Below are 17,847 nucleotides of genomic sequence, written 5' to 3'. Positions count from 1 at the left end.
GATGGCTGCGGGGAGAAACCAGGCTGCCAAGCCAGGCAGGAGAGGAGACTGCGTTCGGGGTCGGAAGGGACCGCCTGGGCGCTCCCCTCCCGCCCGCACGCCTCTCCGGGGAGCGCCCAGGCACAGTGGGATGGTGCAGCGCTCCTCTGTATCTCAGGGCCAGAGGTGGGCAGCACAGCTCTGATGGGAACAAGAACAGTCCCTGACATCCCTAGACCTCCCCGCCTCGGGCGGCTCCAAATTTGACCACTGAAGTTTGCCACCTGTCCAGGGATTCGTTAAGGTTCTGGACACAGCTTCCAAGGGGAAAGACCGAGCTGCTGCCAGAGAGAAGTCAGAGAGAAGAACTGCGTCCACACCGAGCACCCAACTCTAAAATGCTTATCAAGTACCGGATTCCACAATAAAGCTGCTAAATAATTCAGCAGCCTTGATAGGAAGATGTGGCTTCCCAATGAGCATACGTTCAGTTAAATGAATGTCTTTAAAGGAGGCTGGCTATAATGAATAAGTTGGCTATGATTTAATGTATATAAATGCTAAAAGGGCAAAAACAAGGCGATCTGCATACAAAGCAGATAAATAAATGTGCCGCATGCAGAGGCTAGGAGTTTCAAAAGTCTCCCCAGTATTTCATAAATTTGGATTTCTGAAAGAACACTGTCAGATTCCACCCAGATAGTCCTCCCCATTGAATAAGCTGTCATGTGGATGCAGTGAAATATTTACTTTAAAGCCTTCTTAGCAAGAAAGATACACTTGGTTGTGTCTTAACAAAATATAAGAACAACACTGGAAATTGCATACCATTTCATGTAAAACCCTTGATTAAAAAAAAAAAAAAGGAAATAAAGAATCCAGACTGAAATGTAGGTGATTTGGAAAAGAAATTCTGGAACTGTGGTAGTGGCTGATAATAAAACACACACACGTATTTCACAGCAGATAAAATATTTAAATTCCTTCCATGTTTAATGAAGACTTGGAAGGGATTGAACTAGTTTTCAGAACCTTATGGCAACTCTCAGTTGAAATTTGATTTCTATATTGGTTATTTTTACTACTCTTTCAGAGAAAGTAATATGTATCTTGTGCCAAGCAAAATAGTTTTCCTTCTGGGAAACTTCAAATGAAACAAATACTATAAAACAACTATTTCACATCAGTTCTGTGAAAGGGATTAAAGTATTTCATTTATAGCTGTGCTGTACATTCATTTTATGTTATCTTTCAAACCACCAAGTTAGAAAGCAGGATTATCTATGGGAAATGAATTGAAATAGAAAAGGACCACCTCTAACTACCTACTTATAGGTAACCGACGTTCAGAAGTCTGGTTTTGCCTGTTTAGAGGGGAGAGGGAGAGAGTACATGGGGTCTCATGCTTAATGACAGACTGGGACCACTCATTTTTAGCCATGGATTTGATTTCTATTTCCAGTTCTATATTAACTTATCGGCCAACATCTCTTCAATTGTATCCGTTAAAATTCACAGAATGCAAATCTGTAGTTAATAACAGCAGGAAGGCACAGAGAAAAGCTTGGCTGGCATTAGCAAAGGGGTTCAACTACAGCCAAGGTAAAAACAGATCCACCAGTCCTGTCTCTCTTCCTCCTGGCTTCTGAGAGGTCATTCGGCTCCATCACAGCTCAATTCTAGTTGTTAAAACATCAAATAACACACCAATTATCTAAACATCAGATTTTCTATTTTTATTAAAAACTCACAAATTTATTCAACATGTTTTCTTTCATACAGTGAATGGTCTAATATGCACTGGAGGTCACACAAGCTTAGGTTTATCAGAACAATAAAAGACATATGAGAAATTTAATATATAAAGAAAAAAGTAGCAGCTGTTGACTGCATATTTGACCATAAAATTTAAATATTTTGGACTTTTATTTTAAAGACACAAAAATAAAACCTGTGTGGGTCTATATAAGTCATATTAACAATTCCATGAATGTTCAACAGGACTAAAAATTAGCAAAGTTTTTTTTTTTAAACCTTGTAACACTTTTTTTTTTTTTTAACACTTTTTCAGGTTGTGGTGCCAGGCACCTTTACAGTATTTGTGCTATAATTACTCTATTTGGCAAGTGTCTGAATATCATGTTTTCTCTTTGCCTTGTGTAAACAACACCTTTTTACATACTAGCACAGTGAGCTGTGAGCCCTGTAAATCTGTCAGAACATCTACAGGAAAAGAAAATGAACAATTTTGGTTGATTGCTCAAAACACTTTGTTTTGAACAAGAGGTTTCAAAACAGGATATATTAGTAAAACACTGAACTCCTGAATTTAACGTTATACGTAAACAGTTGACTGTTTTTAGTTCAATAGTTTTTTTTTTTAATTTTGTGTGTGTGAAGGTAGAATACTTTTCTTGTACAGCTGATGTTCAAGTCATTTTACTAAGAGGTCTGGCTGGAGACCATCCTATTGAGTGTGTGTGTGTGTGTGTGTGTGTGTGTGTAGAGCTTTGTGAAGGTAGAAGAGTTGATACTGAGGGCTTTACATTTAGAATTTTGCAATTTTGGCAAAAACAAAAAAACCAAAAAACCCAGAGAGACAAAAAATATATATATATATAGTCCCACCTGATGCACAGCAGGTCGGCGTTTCTGAAGCTATAAGTTTGCTGTCGCTGTTGCTGAACTCTGAGACAACACTAATAAATTTCCCAGAGCCAGAACCCTCCTGGCTGGCCCGGGAGCGCCCCGGCCGCTTCACCGCCCTCAACCGGCTGCGGGCGCAGCCTCCCTCCCCGCGGCTCCTGGCGTCACCACCGACTGGCCGCCCCCCGCGGCTGCCGTGGGTGTTTTTATGCAGCCCGCCGGGTTCTCGCTCACGCCGGCGGTGTCTGTCCAAGGATCCGGGTCCAGGTGGGAGGTGGGGAGAGGTCTGCGTTTCCCTGCGGGAGCCCCAGTTCTGCACCTTGCCAGCCAGCGCACGGATCCCAGTTTACCTCCAGGCGGATTTGGATTCTATTTCGTGTCCCCCTTTCCCATCCGGTCTCCCCAGACGGAAAATGGTCTCCCAAGCTGGAGGAAGTGGGGGGAATGACTTGCTTTTATGTTTTTTTTTTCTTTTTTTTTCTGTTTTTCTTAAATAAAGGTTCATTTCTGTACAACCACGAACTCCGCGGATCGTGCGCGTCTCCGCTACCACACGGCTGCCTCATTCATTTCGGGGGGGTGAGACAGGTGGTTTCCGTAGCTCGCCCCTCCGTTGACCGACAGCGACGAGAAGGGTGGGCTGGGCCCGAAGACCTCGGCCGACATTGAGTGGAGAGGCCCGGGCAGGCTGGGCTCGGGGCTGGGCGAGTCCCCGGGAGGATGCGCCAGGATGTCGGTGAACCGCTGAGCCTCGCTCGACGGGTGGTGGCCGGGCAGCGGGTGCTCCAGGCCACCCAGGGGTGTCCCGGAAGGCCCGGACGACGGCACGAAGGGCAGGTCTACTGGCGTCTGAGCCTGCGAGGACGGGGGGCCTTGCGGGAAGAAGTCGTAGTTGCCTCCGGGAGCGTAGTACTCGCTCTGGTAATCTGCGGAGCGGCGGTGAGGAGGCTGTCAGGGCGGGGCCCTGGGTGGGGCGGGGTGACAGGGCGGGAAGGCGGGCCCGCGAGCCGGCTGGGGAAGGCAACTCGGCGAAGTCCCCAGTCGCCGGGCTCCCCTGCCGGGCTGGGAGCACGGGGAAGGCTGGGTGCGAACGCTGGAGCTGCTCCCTACCTGCCCATTCGCCTCATTCAGGATCGGGAATTCGGTTCGGTCTCACTACCTCCCCTCGATTATACTCCCCAGCCTCCACCCATCTCTTCCCTACTCTCCACCCATCTCTTCCCTACTCTCCACTTCTCTAAGAAAGCCAGAAGCGCCTCCGCGCTGCCACCCGCTTCCGACGAAGCCAACCCCGCCCTGCCCGCGCCCTGCCCGCGCCCTGCCCCTAGGCAGCGCACCCACCTCCATAGAAGGAGAAGGGCCCGTTGGGGATGAGCTCGCCCGGCTCCAGGCGGTCCACGAGCGGCCGCATCCGGCGCGGACTGCGGAAGAAGGCGTGGCGCCGAGCGCCCAGCGCGCTTAGCTGCTTCATCCTCCGTTCCTTGGACCGTCGGTTCTGGAACCAGACCTGAAGCACACACGCGGTGGGGGGGGCGGTGGTGAGGCCCCGGAGACCCCACCTACGACTTCGGGTGCGCGGCCGGACCTGGCCCCTCACCGCCTAACTCGCGGATTCCGGGCTGTGTGTGTGTGTGTGTGTGTGTGTGTGTGTGTGTTGTATATGGGGGGGGGGGGGGGGACGCGGTCTCTGAGTAGGACCGCGCAGGGTGGCCCTTGAGCCCATGGTGAACAGGATTCCCGACAGAGGAACCTGGGCAAGCCGCCCTGCTCAACATGAGGCAGTTGGAGTTGTTTCTAATAATTCCACCGACACAGTTACAGCTTCCGGGGGGCTGTACACACCGAGGCTCAACCTCCCCAAATAGTATCAGACACACAGCTTCCCTTTCAGGGACCCTGGCAGCCCCCTCCCCCGCATGATAGTGACGGAGATCCAAACAGCCTCCTGTTGACAGTCTCCCAAAGATAGTGACACCAAAACCCACAGTCTCCTTTTCCACCCACGCACAATCTCCCAGTGCCAAATGTACTTATCCACAGCCTCTCACTGGTAGTGACACAGACATGCAGCCTCCCCTTCACCTGCGCACAAGATCGCACAACCTTTCAAAGGCAGAGGGCCCCCGTGGAGGGCAGCCTGAATAGTGTGCCCATGCACACAGCCTCCCAGGCACATCCACCCATACCCTCGCAGAGCCTCCAGGCACCGGACACCTAACCTTGGGCCCAAGACTCGGGCCCGATTGAATACACGCAGTCTCAAGACCTCGCAGCGGGCACCTGCGCAGCTGCCTGGATGGCCACCTCCCATCCCATGCTACTCTGAACAGGCCGAGGTAGAGCTGACTCTCGCCCCGACCACCTTCCCTTCAAACCTGGACAGCCCACCTCTCTTCGGAGGGGAAGTCTCTGCTCTGGGGCTTGTTTAACTGGGGCAAGAGACCCACAAAGTTGGCGGTGGGGACCCGCACAGGGAGATTACGTTGTGCAGAAGCCAGCGGAACCGATTAATTCCCGGATGCACAGCGACCTCTTGGCTCCTCCCGAACAGGGGTGGTAGCGCAGACAGACAGGTCCCAACTCTCGTCGCAGTGTCCGACAGTGTCCCCTCCTCCAGCCTCATGCTCCCCGTCCCTCCCCCACCGTCACCACTCTCACCTGCGCTGGACCAGGAAGAGGAGGAGGTATAGGGAATTCCAGATGCTCTACACATCTGGCGACGCTTCGAAGTTCGAACCGGGTAGGGTTGTGTCTGGGCCTCTCCCCTCCCCCTCCGCCAGCCTCCAGGGACTTGCTCTGCTCCGCAAAACAGCCCCCCGCCCCAGCTCGGCCTGCACGGAGTAGCTGTGTGGGCCTCTAGGGAACTGAGTGGCACGCTCGGGCCCTGACCTGGATGACACGCATGTTGAGGCCAGTCTCCTGAGCCAGCTGCTCGCGGATGTGGCGCGTGGGCTTGGGTGTAGCGGCAAAGGCGGCCTTCAGCGTCTCCAGCTGCTTGGCTTTGATGGTGGTGCGCGGCCCTCTCCGCTTGGCCCCCAGGTTCTGGTCGTCGTTCTCATTGCTGCCACCTTCCTTGTCCGACACATTGGCGCTCTCCGAGTCCTTGGCGTCGTCCTGCGACGGGTCTTGGGAGTCCGGAGACAAACTGGGGTCACTGCCCGTGGTGGCTGGGGAGAGGGAAGGGACAGGTGAGCAGCAACCTTGGCGGGCCTTCCTCCCCCGGGACCCGCCCGCCCCTAAGGAGCCGGGAATTAGGGCCTCACCCGAGTGGAGGCTGTTCTCTTTGGCGACGCTGCTGTTGCTTAGGTAATCCTCTTTGCAGACGAACTTGTTCTCATCGATGATGTAGAGCTCCTCGCCGGTGGAGAGCTGCTTGTTACACATCATGCAGGTGAAGCAGTTCAGGTGAAACACTTTGCTCCGGGCTCTCCGCACCAGGTCGCTAGGGGAGATGCCCTGCGCGCAGCCTGCGCATTTGGTACCGAAACACCTGCAGGGGGGCAGGTTGGCGAGGGCCAGGGGAAGACAGAAACAGGGAGAAAGGCGATAGAGAAAGAAAGTGGAGAAAGAAGAATAGGAAAGAGGAAAAGGAGAAAGAGAGAGAGAGCCAAAAAGAGAGGCAGAATGCCGATTAAGCAGGCAAGAAGGCAGGAGAAAGCGCGGGGCACCAGTGAAAAGTCAGGGAGGAGATATACAGGGTTAGAACGATGGAGTAAGGAGTTCAAGCTGCCCCCACCCCTAGCCTCCCGCCCAGCGTTGTCCCAGAGGGAAAAAGCGCTGCCGAAGAAGGCGGCAAGGTGGCGACGGGAAGGGAGAGGGAGGCACCTATTTTCCGATTAGATTCGGAGAACAAAATTAGAGCGCCACACAAATGCGTCTCGAACGCCGCTTTTCTCTATATTGCCTCTCCTTCGTCGAAAAAGAACGCGCGCACGCGCTAGGGGTTGGCAAGGTCCAGTCCGGCCGCGGGTAAACAAACAGCCGCGGAGAGCCCGGATGGCCACAGCCAGGCCGTCGCCACGTTCAAGCCCAAAGCCCAGCAGGTTGGCGCAAGCTAGACCGCATGGGGGCTCTAGGTGCCGGGCCGCGCTTCGCGGGAGCCAGGCTTCTGGGGCCCACTGGCAGTCGGCACCGTTCGCCGCTCCCTGGCTCGGCTCCCGCCAGTAGCGGGAGGCCCGGCACCACCTGCCGAGGCCCAGAGGCTCAGCCTGCGCTTGCTCTCGGCAATACCAGCGGACAGAGCTTTGCTCCATGGTCCGCCGCAACCAGAGCCGCGCATCCCGGGGATGCACTGGGGACAGCGCGTCCCAGGCCTCTGAGCAAAGCGACCCGGGTGGCTTCGAACCCCCACTCTGTCCCCCAGTTTGATCTGTCACCACAAACTCAGAGAAAAGCAGAGACCAAGTCAGCCAAGTAAACTGGGAGATTTCAAACGGGCACAAGGGAATTTCAATTCGATTTTGCTCCAGTTCTCTGTTGACTTGTGTGTTGTGTGGATTTGGTGGCAAGACAGTAACTTTAAGAGGATTCAATTAAAATGCTAAACGGAGGAGGGTTGTCGGGAGAAGTCCCCCGGCTCCGAGGACCCGGGTCTCAGCTTTTCCCCAGGTTTCGGCAAGGAGGTGGCGGGCTGTGGCGGGCAGAGCCTGGGAGAGCTCCGAGCGGAGCCTGCGCCTCAGAGCCGAGGTCGGCGTTGGGCGGAGGCCGAACCTCCCGCCAACCCGGGCAGCCGGGTAAGGTCTAGGCTACCGTGCAGTGGTGTGCCCAGGTCGGCGCTGGGAGGCCCATCCGGGTTTCAGGAAGACCCTGGGGCGTGCAGGATAGGCACCATGGCCGAGCGCTTCCCTGCCGCTGCCACCGCAGGCGACTCGGACACTCCATGCAAAAGGCTCGGCGGTTCCCGCCAAGACTTCTCGGAGACGGAAAAGACAGTGGCATGGAGCTAGCCCGAGCTTCTAAGCTCAGCCTGGAGGACGAGCAAAGCCGGGAGGCCCGGAGAACGCAGTCGCTGGAGAGCTCTGCAAAGGGAAAGGCAGGAGCCGGGGCTACACCTCCTGAGGCTGAGCTACCTCCTTCCAAGCTTGGAGAGGCTTCTGGCTCAGAGGCGAGTTCAGACTCTTTCTTCCCAGGCACGTGCAGCCAAGCCCGGACCCACAATTTCCAGGACGAAAGCAGGCCGCGTCCCGGGGAGCCCAGCGCGCCAGCTGGCGAAGAGGCGGGAGCCCCCGCGACTTGGCTGCCCTCTCCAAAGGCAGTTCCTAATGCGGCCGCCGCGGCCACGCTGACCTCTGATCCGAAGCTGGCTGGGAAGGGCCCGCGGGGAAGGAGCAGCAGAGGCGCGCGAGGGAAGTACTCACCGGAAGAAGTCGTTTTTGCAGTAGAGCTTGCCTTCCCGGGAGAAGCACTTCTCGGTCAGGTTGCATTTACATTCACAGCACTGGACGCACTTGACGTGCCAGGCCCTGTCCAGCACGTTCAAGAGGAAGCGGTCCAGGATGGGCCTTTTGCAGCCGGCACAGTGCACCATGGTCTTTGGTTTGGTCGGGTGAGGCCCGGAGAGAGAAGCGCAGGTAGAGCCGAGGGGATGATTCACCAACACGACCGGCAGGAACTCCCCAGCCCCTCCAAAATGGGGAGACACACTTGGCAGTGCAAACCGAAACCCGCACCGGAAAATCAGAGAGAGGGAGGAGGCTGATGGGGGGCGGGGTGCGCCTCGGTGGAGTGTGCAGCCCGACAGCCCCGAGGCCCCGGGGCACAGCAGCGCCGCCGCCGCTCCTGGGGCGAGGAAAGAGTCTCAGGCGGGCGAGAAAGCGACTCTTCTGTCCAGAGCCCGCGAAGGAGTGAAGGTCACCGAGAACGGCGACAGGAACGGAAATAAATAAATAAAACGGAGTCGGAGAAGGAAGAGGACGACGCGGCGAGCTCGGCTTGCAGGGAAAGCGCCGCTGAGTTCTCTCGGGTTTGAGGTAGAGCTGTCAGAAGTCAAAGTGCATCTGCTTTTGTCGGGGTATGAGGGCGGGTGTGTGTGTGTATGCAGGGCTGCCCGTCACCGGAATTTCCCCTCCTCTTTTTATAAAAGAGAAGAACCAAACGAGTAGGGAAGCTTTGGATCCTAAACTGTCGGCCTCGCGCAACGGGTCCGGACGCCCTGGGAGCCTGCGGTGGGCCTGGGGGAGGGGGTGGGGGCAGGCCGCGGGGGAAGGGAGGGAGGGAGGAAAGGAGGAAGATCTCGTTGTTGATTGTTGTTGTTGCTTAGGTTTCCCCCCTTCTGGAGAAGTGTTTGTGTCAATCGAGAGTGAGAGGGACAACTCCGGGCGGACGCAGCCAGGTGCGCGCGCCCGCTCCCCACCGCCCCAGCCCCGTCACCTCGGCCCGTGGCCTGCCTGGCGGCCTCCGTCTCCTCGGGACGGCCCTCCCTGCGCCTGGACTCCTTCGGGGAGGGGGTGCCGTCTGGCTCCTCACCGCGCCTGGCCGTGCATCGTGGCTCCAGTAGCAACTCGCGGCCGCCTGGGCGCGCAGCCCCACATCGCTCGGCCCACGCTCCAGCTGCCTGCGTGCAACCCCACAGTCTCTCGACTTTCTTTTCTTTTCCTTTTCCCCTCTTTTTTCGTTGTGATGGCAAATCTGGGTTTCCTTTCTAGCCTCTTTCCTTCCTTCCTTTTTTTTTTTTTTTTCTTTTCTTTTGCAGCGGGAGGAGTCGGGGGGAGGGGGAGTAGCTTGAAGAGCTTTTTAAAAAACGTCCTGGTGCAGCGGCTACAGTTCTGTGCGGCTGGAACAGCTCGGCACGGGCCGCCGCTCTCGCCTTCCGGGCCGCAGTTCGTTGCAGGCTGTCCCCGGACAAGCGTCCCTCTGTCCCTGGTCTCCTGGCCCAGTCCGCCGCCCCGGCGCGTCTCTCCCCAGTTCCGGTGGCTCGGTCACTGCTCCTGGCTGTTGGCTGGGCTCTGGAAGCCCCCTCGCCTTAATGCAGCGCCCGCCGACGTCACGGCGGCCTGCGACCAATCAGCGGCTCGCGGTCCCTCTGTAAACCATTCTGCATCCCCCGGCTGGGGAGAGTGCCGGGAGACCGCGTTTAGAGGATCAGTGGCGGCGGCAACCGCGGCCCGGCGCGGTGCGGGCGGCGGGCAGCGAGGTGCCCGGGTCCCCTGCTGCTCCGGTAAGGCGTCGGTTTCGGTGGGAGAGACTGAGAGAGCGCGGGAGTAGGCGCAGGCGGAGGGCAGAGTTCTGCCGGAGAGGGGCAGTAACCCAAGATCGAGCCTTGTGGGAGGTTGGGGTGCAGCTGGGTCCGGGAGCCTCGGCGGCCCAGGTGCACTCTTTGGCTTTGCAGTTCAGCGGGTGCTGGCTTTTTTTTTTTTTTTTCCTCTTGCTTTCTTGGCCTAGAAGTTTGCCCCGGGCGCAGCGCTTGTCTTTGGGGGAGTTGGGCGGGGGAGGGCGTTTGGCAGCAGAATCTCCTTCCTCCGGTCCCTCCTTGTGTGCCCCCTCCCCCAGTCCATCCAAAGTCCACAGGGTCCGGGTCTCTGGGAGATCTGGGTGTCTGTTTCCCGCAGCGCAGTCTTGGAAAGTTGATTCCGGCGGTTTCCTGGTGGGGCGGGGGAGACCGGAGGCGCGGCGCCGGGGCGGGGGAAAAGAGTGGGTGGGGAAGCGCCTCGGGTGAGGAGTTGCAACCCCGGCGAGAAGTTGTGAGAAAACTGTGATCCGGAGACACCTTTTCCATACAAAAACAAAAGACTAGGCGGGAAACCATGGGGCAATAGCGGCGGCTGGGGTGTGGCGGTAGTGACGGTGGGAACGGGGACGTCCTGGGGGCTCCACGGCGAGGCTGCAGAGGATTGGGGTGTGCAGAGTACGGGCCCGGCCGCCCTGTCCCCTTTTCCAGGCTCCGGGCTGGCACCAGCTTCCCCGGACAAGCGCAGAACAACCTCCAGTAGTTCACGTCTTAGGCAACCTATACTTCCCTAATTTTCCTCAGGGTATAAACTAGGGACCACTGCCCACGGGGGCAGATTTTCCCAGAAGTGGGGGTCGGGTCCGGGTCCTGAGACTCTTAGCCTCGAAGAGTCACTCTAGTTCCGCGGCCCATACCAGTCAAATACCAAATTCCGTTTCGACAGCACCATTTCTATGCTTAACCGGGACTTCTCCCCAAGTGAAATCTGAAGGTGGTAGGGCTCGGCAGTCCCGCATTTGCTCCTCGTTTTTGTTTTTTGGGGGCAGGGGTGTTAGAAAGGCGCATTCGGCCCGAGTGTGGAAGGAAATAAGGATGGGCAGCCAGCCAGCAAGGTCTAGCCGGTATTTTGAGAATGGCCTTTTGACCCCCCACGCGGTGCTGGGTTCAGACATCTCACACACGGCCGGAGCTAAGTTGGGGGAAATGCGCCCTGCAATGCAATTGTTATGAACGTGGCAGGCAAGGAATCCAGTTCTTTGCAAAATGGAATACCCTCTTCGAACGAACCGGTTAGCCGCAACAGCGAATTTGGTTTGCGCTCTGTGGACTGGGATTTTAGGGCTCTGCCAACACTCTTTTCCTTCCTCTAAGCCTCCGCCCGCCCAGCCCTGCACCCCCGAGGCCCGCCGGCAGCCCCCGCCTTGCCGTCCGCGTCACCTTTTCACTGGAAGCCGAAGCCAAGGCCGGCAGTGAGGCTCTTTGGCGCTCCGCCCATCTTGACCTCTGGGCGCGAGGGCCCTTTCGCCTTCTCCGCACCTCCTCCACACACACCTGGCCTCTGGCTCCCCACTGCGGGGAGGGCGGCGTTGGGGCTGGTTGTCTCTCGCAACAGCCCCCTACGCGGGTCTCTCCCAGGCCGGGGCTCAGGGCAGAGCTGGGGATGCGGAGGGCGGCTCTCCAACCCAGCAGGGCGGCTTCGAAGGATGCGACTTGGCTTTGTGCTCCTCCCGCGGACCCGGCATTTCCAGGAGCCAGCCGACCCGTAGCCCGTACTCCAGGACCCGGGGAGGCGCTAAGAGCTGCGTGGCGAGGGGTCCTCGCCTCCTCCACCCTGACCCGGAGGCACCTCCCCAGTCCGCTGCGCCGGGTGAGGCCCGCGGGAGGGGGTGGTCCTGTGAGCGGTCTCCACGCTCTCCCCACCCCCCCCACACCCCCAGCTGTCTTGGTTCTCGCCGCCAGCGCGCTCAACTCAACCGCCCCTTTCTGGAATCTATAGCGGACCCTGTCCCGAGTGGCTCCACCCCGCCCCCGCCCCAGCTGGGCTCCTTCTCATGCAAAGCAGAGGGACCGCGGGGGTGGGGGGCAGTCGGCGGGGACTTACGGGGCGACAGCTGGACCCGGCTGCCGGCCCTTCCTGAACCCGAGGCCTGCCGTCTCCTTTCGAGTGGGCTGGAGGAGGTTTGCTGCAGCCGTTTGGGGGTGCGGGGACCTCGACGTGGGGGAAAGAGGGTCCCTCCCTGCGGGCGGACTAGCGCGGCAAGAGAGTTGAGGGCGAGGGCAGGACGCGGACTCTAGGCCATCGGGCTCCGGGGTCCAGATGGCTCAGTAAACAGGTCCGCGGGAACTAACCCCGGTGTCTCGCAGGGCGTCGGGGTGAGAAACTCGAAGCGCGCCTCCTGGCTCCTGATTCTAGAAATTTAAGTCCAATTTTAACGCCTCCAAGGCGACAGCACAGTAGATTAATGTGTTTTCTTCTTATTTCCATTGAGCTTTTATTTTAAAATGTAATTGGTCGCAGAGACATGGAGAGAAAACTGACCGTCTCCGAAGCTTCTCAGCTCAGCTCTGCTTTTAAACCCATGTCTGCTCAGCCAAGAGCACCAAACTTGCCTCCTCACCCTCTCCGCCACCCTTACTGCCTGCGTCCTGAAGTCCGCAGGCGCTTTCTACCCAAAGCTCTCCACGTCTCCCATACCCACAACCACGCACAGCGCGCGGCTGCCAGGTGGTGTAAATTCTGCACCGGGTGCCGGGAGGGGCAATCTGCCGCCCAGTCATCGCTCAGTGGCCGCAGAATCCTCTGGACCTCATCCCAGACGTCCTTGGAAAAGACCCCAGAGGGCCCTGGAAGCGGCTTTCACATCACAGGTTTCCGCTATGAGAATCGCCTTGAGGATCAGCCCAAGAGGAGGGACCTGGCCCGGAAACGGGGGATGGGAGGGTTCTGCCAGCTCTTCCCAGCCGCCCTGCAGTTGGGGGGCTGAAGGCTCCCCCTCCTGCACCCCCTTTCTTCCCGCCGCCTCCTTGATTCCGAGCCCTATGTGGCCTCCCTCCCCGACGAGTGGCTTGGGAGGCCCAAGGACCCGAGCTTGCCGACAAGGTCGGCTGCTGTTGGTCCCGATAACGCCCACCGCCCCGGCCGCTTCCCTCCTCGCCCAGGGCGCTCCTGTACAGCCCGCGGCCTCCAGAAACCGGCGGTGAGGCCGCGAAAGGGGGCGCCTGGGGCGGAGCGGGCTCTAGATGGGTACCTGCGCCCGGCCCGCAGCAATAGGGCGCGACCAGCCGCCACCTTCCAGGAAGAGGGAGGAGGGAGCGAGCCGGGCGCGTCCGGGACCCTTCCAGGACCGGAGGCCACGCAAGCTCTGCACAGACTCGGTGAGGACGCCACACGTGCGACGCAGGAAGCTGGCCCGAGTCCCTGGGATCTGATCTGACCTCTCCCCGCTCTCTCCTTGCCCTCTCTCGTTTGCTCCTGCCTCGGGTTGCCTTAATCTCACTCCAACACTCTCTCCTGGAAATGATCTACTTGCGTGCAGCACTTTACAGTTTTTATCGCAACCTGCCCAGAACCACATAGTAAGAGGGGGGATCGGTATTAGCTCTTTCCCGGGGAAGAAACCCAAGTTAGGGGGTTTGCCCGAGATTCCTGGGTCAGTGTGCTACTGAAGGCGAGAAGTTTGGGGGTCTTGTCACCCTGCCCCTTTGTGTACTTGCCCCAGCCATGTTTCCAAGGCCCGGGTGGGGGGAGGAGGGGGACCCCGAGGCCAGGAAAGGGCAGCATCCGGCCGGGCCTTCACGGTGCAAGCTCGGGCTGGGTAAACAACGCCAGGCTTCCCACGAGGGCTGGAGGCACCCTGGGCACGAAGTGGGGAGCCAGGTCGAGCGTGGTGATCTCAGATGCAAGTCAGCACCGCCGCGCGGAGCAAAGACAGGACATGGAGAGTCTGGGACGGAGAGGGTGAGCTGGAGAAGGCAGGACAGAGAGAGAAAGACAGAAGTCAGGGCAGGGGGATGGGAACAGCAAATAAGGGCAGAAACCCAGAGGAAAACAGAGAAGGACTGTGGAAAAGTAAGTGGGGAATAAAAGGAGGAAAGACATACTGGGGGAAATGCGTGGAGGAGTGGAGGAAAAGAAACCCAGCGACAAAAAAGGCGGCAGGGAGAGGCTCAGAGCCCAGGACCCAGCAGGTGTTGCGGGCGGGTCCTGGCAGTGACTGGAGGGTGTCTGGTGTGTGACAGTCGGGATCGCAGGCAGGAGAAAAGGAGGCGGCCTTTTTGGTGGGAGACTCAGAGCCCGTGGAAAAGCGTGTGAGCGGCTCTGGGCAGGAATCCAACAAATAAATAAAACGTCTAAGACAGCGTGACAACAATGTGTATTTGGGTGCGTGCCCGTGTTCCTCTGTCTGAACACACTCACAGCCAGTAAGGAAGACAAACGGGGCTCGTGCCTCCGAGTAATTAATCCTCTCACTAATTGACTCTCTCCCCTTACCTAATGGCGGTGGTCACTGCTGATATCTGGAGAGACATCAGGTGGGGAGAGAGAGAGAAAGACACCCCAAAGCTAACCATCTTTGGGACTGGGATTGAGTTCTTTCTGCACTTGGCAGCTCTAAGCCCCCCCTTTTTGGGGGACAGAGTTCCATAGATGTTGCTGCCTCACCAGCCCCTCCATGTTTGCACTAATAAAGCTCTGCTCAGATTAGGGGTTCCCAGGAGCCCTACACACACACACACACACACACACACACACACATGCCCTTCATCAATCTCAGAGGCTGAAAGCCACCCACTGCCCCTCTGCTGGACATTGCCTACCTCCAGGCGACACCAAAGCTCCCCCTCCCTGTTGTTCCCCCAGGAGCCCAGACCCTGCACCCCCTTCTTTCAGTCACCACTTACTCTTCCCTGGCCTGGGATGTGTCCTGCAGCCCCTAGCAGAGCAGGCGAAGATTCGAATGAGTTAGGAAGCAGCAGGAGGGATGAGGTCAGGGCAAGGATGGGAAGAAGCTTCTGGGGACAAACCCACTCAGACTTGGGTGGAGGGACACAAGAGGGGAGCAACGCACACCTGGCAGGAGTGAGGCCTCTGGGGACAGGAGAAAAAAGGTGGCCGCTATGTACCGTGGGAGAGAGTGTCAAGTGTGTGGGAGGGCAGGAAGGTGACCATGTCTGTGACTGCGAGGGCGATGGTTCTGTCTCTCTGTGTGAGCACAGGGAGGGGCCCCTCTTATTTTCCCCACAGCACCCTCAGTTCTCAGGACTGGGGAAAGAGGCAGGGGAGAGAGGGTTGCACTGGGTCGAAACCTCTGGTAGCTGAGTTGGCCCGAAGGGGCCCAAGGCCCACAGTCTGTCTGATGATGCAGCTTTGAGGCTTGGGTTTGGGAGGTGAATGTCAACTCTCACCCCTTCGAGGTGGCAGCTTTGCTCTGTTGGCTCCTCAGAGGCTAAATAATTGCTGAGATCCATAAACCACCCAGTCTAGGGAGAGGAAAGGGGGGAGGGCAGTTCCTCAGGAAAAAAAAAATCCACTCCCCCAACTAAATACATTTTTAATTGTCCCTTGGGAACATTTGTACATTTGACCAAAGCAAATCCCCAAGCAGTAACAGCAAAATTCGTCATAGGGGCTGGCAGTCCAGAGAGAGTTGGGGGTCTGGAGAAGAGGGAGGTGGGGAGAGATGGCGGGCATGTATTTGAGAAAGTGAGAAACTTGGCTCTTCTCTCCCTGTTGCCGTCATGCTTTAGAAAGAAAGTGAGCAAGAGGGATAAAGTTCCAGAGGAAAGAAAGAGAAGGGCATATAAAAGGCACATCCAAAGCAGAAAGGAAAGAAAGTGAAGAAGAAAGAAAAAGACAGGTGGGGGGCAGAGACGGTAATAAAACAGGGTGAAGGCGGCCCCAGGAGGCTGGGCCTCGTCCCAAACCATCCGTCTTCATTGTCTCTGTGTGTGCAAAGGCAACTCTGGCATAAGGAAAAGCCACTATTGGAGCTGCGGCTTTATTTTATATCCTATACATCAGGAGGGAGGCAAAGCTTTATTTTCGCCAAGAGACGGATATTTTATTTCTCTCTTACGGTTTTATGTGTGAGAGATGTCAGGTTGCCACAATGGATGGCTAATGCATAGGCAAGAGGAAACCGTGTTGGCATGCTGTGTGTCATGGGGTCTTGGGGGGGTGAGCGGGCCTGGGATTTAGGGCTGATGGGCCACTCTGGGGGATTTCTGCTAAAACATCTCTCTTCATAAATCCAGAAGCATGGTCAGCTCAACAGGGAGAAGAAGGAGTTTTAGAGGGAAAAGAGTTGGGCTTAGTAATAAACGGAACACACAAAGGAACCGCTTACCTTCCGAGAGGCTGGGGCAACAGGGGCAAGGCGGCCCCATGGAAATGCCAAGACCCACGTCGAAATACACACGTGCCATTCACAGGGAAGTATTTTCCTATAGAATCCAATGTCAGTTTGCTTCCTTGTCCCATTTGATATTTTCCCACTCTTGTTTCTCCCTTCACCAGAAATCTTTTTTCACCTCCTCAGAGCCTGGAGTGGGGGCAGAGCTATTAATTTGCAAATCATCTGATCTGTGAAAGGATCAAGATGCCTGTTTTTCACCACTAAATCCAATGTCTTGAGTGGACACACGTGTGCACACGTGAGCCCATCATGCTGTGAATCCTGGGAGTGTAGGTGCCAGATTTGAATCCAAGGAAAGCACCTCCCACCCCGGCCCCCTCCCCTGGGACCTGTGGCCAAATTAAGCCTTAGATCCCAAACTGCATAATGTTCATATTTTTAAACCTGGAGAGAAGGGGGAGTGAAGAGACAAAGACAGCAGGGAAGCATGTCCACTAGTCTCCTCCACTCCCAGCCCCCACAAACCATGTCTTATGAGAGTAGCTTTTACTCATTCTCATGTCCTACTCTTGTAATTTTTTGCTTTCTTGGTTTACATCCACAGTGGAGCAGAAAGGTGATCATGCCCTTTCCCTCTTTTCAGAGGATGGGAGGCAGCACAGGGTCTCTGGACAGTGAACATGGGGACCTGGCCACACTGTCCTTAGACGTGACCTTTGGGGAACACACTGAACCTTTTGGGGCATCAGTTTCCCCATCTGTAATCCGAGGGAATTTGGCTACATAATTGCTCAGGTCCCTTCTAGCTCCGACCTCCTCTGACCGAATGAGATAATGTGTGGAAACACTTTGTAAACGCTAAAGCCGGACGAATGCCAGGGATTATTATTACGATTCTAATCAATCCTCTTTTCTCCACGTGGATCTTGGCTGGTTAGTGCCAGCAAGCAGGCTGAAGAGGACCGACAGCGAGAAAGCGTAGCGGAGGTGGAAAAGCTCTGTGCCATGGACAGAAGAAACAACTCTGTCTCTCCAGAAACATTCTGTCCCTATGCACTCCCACCCCCCAGGCCTGGTGGGAAGGGGTGGGGAGGATGAGGAGGAGGCCTCACTTGGTAGGACCCATTTCAGTTTAAATGCAGGCAGAGAGTGTATTTCTTCCAAAGCATCATTTGTCTCCAAGTAACTGACATAGGAACCTGATGTGAAGGCGATTTGCAATTGTTTTTTCCAGGAAGAAAGGAAAGAGCAAGGTGTAGCTGATTAGCAAGTTAATTATTTCAGTACCCCAAGGGTTCCAGCGTGGTGGTAAGTTGTCCAGCCCTGGTGTAATTTCACAGTCCGTGCATTTCCTGGGGAGCACCTGGGGTGCCCAGGTCTGTCTCTCTCTCTCCATCCACCTGCCTTATTTCTTTCTGACACACCTGGGGAGCTGAGTAGGGGCTGGGTGGTAGATGGTGTGGCATATATATCTGGCCTAGGCTGCAGGTGGGGCGCTGGACAGAGAACGGGGTGGAAGCCTCGACTTCTGCCGAGTGTTTAATTTTCTGGCCCTTCCTTCTTCTTAAAAAAAATCTGTTGTTGAATAAATATTAATGAGGCAGGTTATCAGAAAGTGGAGTTGCTGTGAGGTTATTTCCCCAGACTTAGCATGGAAAGAAACTGGGTTGGAGGCGCCCTTTTGCCTCTTACCTCCTC

General features: G+C 56.4%; 1 protein-coding gene across 2 annotated transcripts; it reads right to left on the bottom strand.

The window, feature by feature from the left end:
- Positions 1-1,700: 1,700 nt before the first annotated feature.
- LHX1 (LIM homeobox 1) lies at positions 1,701-9,578 on the bottom strand. Of its 2 annotated transcripts, none has more exons than XM_082373986.1 (6): positions 8,995-9,578; positions 7,983-8,600; positions 5,889-6,115; positions 5,515-5,792; positions 3,967-4,132; positions 1,701-3,551 (listed from the first exon to the last, which is right to left on the bottom strand). In XM_082373986.1, the coding sequence occupies exons 2-6, from the start codon at positions 8,150-8,152 to the stop codon at positions 3,172-3,174; spliced, it is 1,221 nt and encodes a 406-aa protein (XP_082230112.1). In that variant the 5' UTR covers positions 8,153-8,600; positions 8,995-9,578; the 3' UTR covers positions 1,701-3,171. The 2 variants fall into 2 exon arrangements, with proteins under 2 accessions (XP_082230112.1, XP_082230113.1); XM_082373987.1 differs by having other exon boundaries at positions 7,983-8,447.
- Positions 9,579-17,847: the final 8,269 nt, after the last annotated feature.

This window comes from Balaenoptera borealis (assembly GCF_965194805.1).
Source record: "Balaenoptera borealis genome assembly, chromosome: 20".
NCBI classification, from domain to species: domain Eukaryota; kingdom Metazoa; phylum Chordata; class Mammalia; order Artiodactyla; family Balaenopteridae; genus Balaenoptera; species Balaenoptera borealis.
This window is presented reverse-complemented; position numbering and strand designations above follow the sequence as displayed.

What these genes read in the sequence shown, in the direction of transcription:
- LHX1 (XM_082373986.1), bottom strand. Translation starts at nt 8,152, where the DNA reads ATGGTGCACTGTGCCGGCTGCAAAAGGCCCATCCTGGACCGCTTCCTC. An exon ending in TGCAAAAACGACTTCTTCCG is followed by an intron (nt 6,116 to 7,982) that starts GTGAGTACTTCC and finishes GCCCCCCTGCAG; the next exon opens with GTGTTTCGGTACCAAATGCG. An exon ending in TCAACATGCGTGTCATCCAG is followed by an intron (nt 4,133 to 5,514) that starts GTCAGGGCCCGA and finishes TGTGTGCTTCAG; the next exon opens with GTCTGGTTCCAGAACCGACG.